This window comes from Stegastes partitus, unplaced genomic scaffold, assembly GCF_000690725.1.
Source record: "Stegastes partitus isolate 25-593 unplaced genomic scaffold, Stegastes_partitus-1.0.2 Scaffold913, whole genome shotgun sequence".
NCBI lineage: Eukaryota > Metazoa > Chordata > Actinopteri > Pomacentridae > Stegastes > Stegastes partitus.
This window is the reverse complement of record NW_007578644.1, coordinates 43503-46602: the sequence shown is the minus strand read 5'-3', so window position 1 is coordinate 46602 and position 3100 is coordinate 43503. Positions and strand designations below refer to the sequence as shown.

General features: G+C 47.3%; 1 protein-coding gene across 2 annotated transcripts in view; it reads left to right on the top strand.

Annotated features, from left to right (window-relative positions):
• spryd3 (SPRY domain containing 3) overlaps positions 1-2428 on the top strand; it is a 74661-nt gene extending 72233 nt beyond the window's left edge. For both annotated transcript variants that reach the window (XM_008293793.1, XM_008293792.1), the window contains exon 11: positions 1458-2428. In XM_008293793.1, the coding sequence (XP_008292015.1) occupies positions 1458-1592 (135 nt within the window). In that variant the 3' untranslated portion in view covers positions 1593-2428. The remainder of the gene's footprint in view (positions 1-1457) is intronic.
• Positions 2429-3100: the final 672 nt, after the last annotated feature.

Genomic DNA, 3100 nt, shown 5'->3' with positions numbered 1-3100 from the left:
AATGTAGACGATTCGTCAGAGTACTTGTGCTACTGAGCTGTGTGTTACTTTTTATTTGCATCTTGTCTTGTAGTCCTGTTTTTTTAATCTTTTTATTTTCTGCATTGAACGTTTTGCACCAAAAGTCAAATTCGTCTATAAAAATAAAAAAGATTCGGATTGTATTACAGTAGATTTCACAGCTAAAAATGTGGCAGGTTTCTTGCAAAGGAAGCAAATTTCTGTTGAGATTCAGTAAAATTTGCTCTAAAAAAAATGGTATTTGTATCCATGAGGCCTAAAAGAAACAACAAACAAACATGTATTTTGTTCCTCTTTAGACATTTGCGAAACCTTTTTCATTATTTTTTTTCCATTTGCAACCTGCATTGATGATACTGATGTTCTCTGTTGGCACGATGCTGCGTTTCTTGTTTCACTTTTATTCGTTAGGATGATGTTTTTGGGCTCGTCTGTTCTTTCTGTCACAGTGGTGGTGAAGAGATAACTGGGAATCAAACCAAAGACTTGCTGCTCAGGAAATGTTCGCTTCATGTCGTGTCGCCCAACAGTTAAAAAACCTCCATAAGGATCCTTGAAACAGTTTATTTTTCTGGCACCTTCTCAAGCCGCAGCGTCTCGATTACCTTCCCGTCGGCTCCGTGTTCGCTTCGTGCTTCAGTCGTCACGCGTGTCCGTTCCCGCCACGCCCGCCGTCGTCGTGTGCATCCCCTCTAATCACCGAACCGCTCCAGCTGTTGTTTTCTCCTCTTATTGTTGTTGTTTTAATTTCCACTTTGTCCCGACTCGCAGGGTTAACTCGCCTCCGGGGTTTCGCCGTCCGGAGGGTCACCGGGCGGGTGTGAGCGAGCGAAACCCAAAGTGGGTGAGAATAGAAACAGGCCGGGACGTAATCCAGGGATTTGTCAATATTTACTCAGCAGGATGCATTAGTCTGAATGCGCCGCTCCTTGACGTTCCAGCGCTCGGCCACTCAGCCTTCATGTGTAATTAAATAGGTTAAGTCTTTCTTTCTAGAGTGGGTGGTACAGTAAATGTTTGATATGTGACTCAGCCTGATTTATTGAAGACGCACACTCAACAGTACTTCACTTGTTGTTTTAGTGTGTCGGTGTTTGCTCTCAGACTTGGAAAGAAGCCCTCGGTATTAGCATTGAAAAGCTTGTTGATGTTCTTTTGAGAACAGCTGGATAATGTTTGATCACTCGCTGATTTAGTAGAGACATGTACTGTAAACATTGACTTTTTTTTCCCCCTGCAGAACACAGGCGGTGCGCTGTCGCCCGTTTGTTTAACGATATTTCCTAACTGCGCATGATTTCTGGCACGCCGAGCGCTCTCCAATAAAGTTTCTATCGGTCTTCATGAGGAAACCTTTCTTTCACAGCTAATCACCGGGATGCTCCATCATTCAGGAGCCCGCTCTAACTCGCTGTCGCCCCCCTGTGGTCATGCAGGTGTTTTTCACCAGGAACGGGAAGCTGATGGGCCGCAGGGAGATGGTGATCCCTCCCGGGGGTCTCTACCCCACCGTGGGGATGCTGAGCAGCGGCGAGAAGGTGAAGGTGGACCTGCACCCTCTGAGCGGATGATCCGAGGCCGGACCGGAGCCGTGACGCCCTGCAAACAGCTGGCTGCGCTGTAGAGCTCACCCACGGTAGCCTAGCATGCTGCTAACACTCGCCACAACACACTCACTCTCAGCCGTGCACGTCGCCGTCGTCGTCTTCCTCCTCCTCCTCCTCCTCCTCCTCCTCCTCCTCACAGCTTTTTATTTATGAGACTCTGGACATGTCACCGTCACGTCACAGCCGCTGTGGTGGTTTGGAAGCAGGGGGAGGCTCCCGGGCCGATGCGTAGGTTACATGCTGCAGGAGCGAAGCTGCTAAAGGCTCCTGAGAGACGTTCAAACTGTTAATTCTATGCAATCTGCACTGCGATCATCCTCCCCGTCTAACCTCCTTCTGCATGCAGTGTGGCTCTGGAGCTCTGAGCGGGTGAATCCCTCTCATGAGGTCTGGCACACTTAGTTTATTTCATTTGTCACAACCCCAAGCAAAGCAGAGCAGAGAGGCCAACAGTTGTGCCGAGTCAGAGCTGGTTGGCAGTTTAAGTTTCAGGGAATAGACTCCCCCCTTCTCCCCTCTCTCTCTCTCTCTACTCTCTCTACTCTCTCTTTGTCTCTCTCTCTCTCTGGGTGATGGCGCCCTCCTCTGACCAATCAGGGTTCTGCCGTCGCTCCGCCTCCCTCGCTGCTCCTTCTCCTTGGAAGTGGATCAGTTATTTCAGAAATGTTTCGCATCTGGATTTGTTCTGCTCAGACAAACACAACCAAACATGAGGCGCCGCCACCGAGCGGCTTCCCGTCAGACGTTTCCTAAGAGAGCGTGAACAGAGTCGTGAGTATTTGAATTCACAAAAGAAAGAAGAAAAAAAAAAAAAGCGTGTCAGGTATATTTTCTACAAGCAATCTGTGAAATTAAATTAATCTTTCTGCGTCAAAAAAGTTCAGGGAACGTGTTTTTGTTTTTGCACTTTGAAAACTTGAGGTAGTCACGTGGACGGTTAAAGGAACACGAGAGAAACAGCGTCCAGTATAACGCAGTCCGATACGACTCCACAGACCACAGCCATAACGACAACCACAGAGTTCAACGACCTGAAACGAAACGATGCAAACCTCACCTACAGGATCGGATTGCCTTATACTGAACCAGGATGTGACGTCTGTTGGAAGGTTTGTTTCTCCCCATTTTTAACCTGGAAGTTTGAATTAAATCTCGCTGGTAGTTTGAAAGTTTCTGAAGAGCAAAGAGGGTGAAACGCTTTATCTTTAGGTCTCCTAGTCAGAGGGTCACTGTATCTGTGATGTAGAATTAACTGCTGGATGTTTTCTTTGAGACAATGATGTTTTAGTTTCTGTGTTTCTTGCCACTTGTTTTAAACCTCTAGTCCACAGCAGCAGAGCCTGAAGTCCGCATCACAAAGTCACAACAGCTTCTGGGTTTAACTCGGGTTCTGTAGCGTCACGAAGCTGCACGAATCAAAACGTGTCAGCAGTTTGACCAATGACCAATCAGAAAAACATCCCCACACCTGT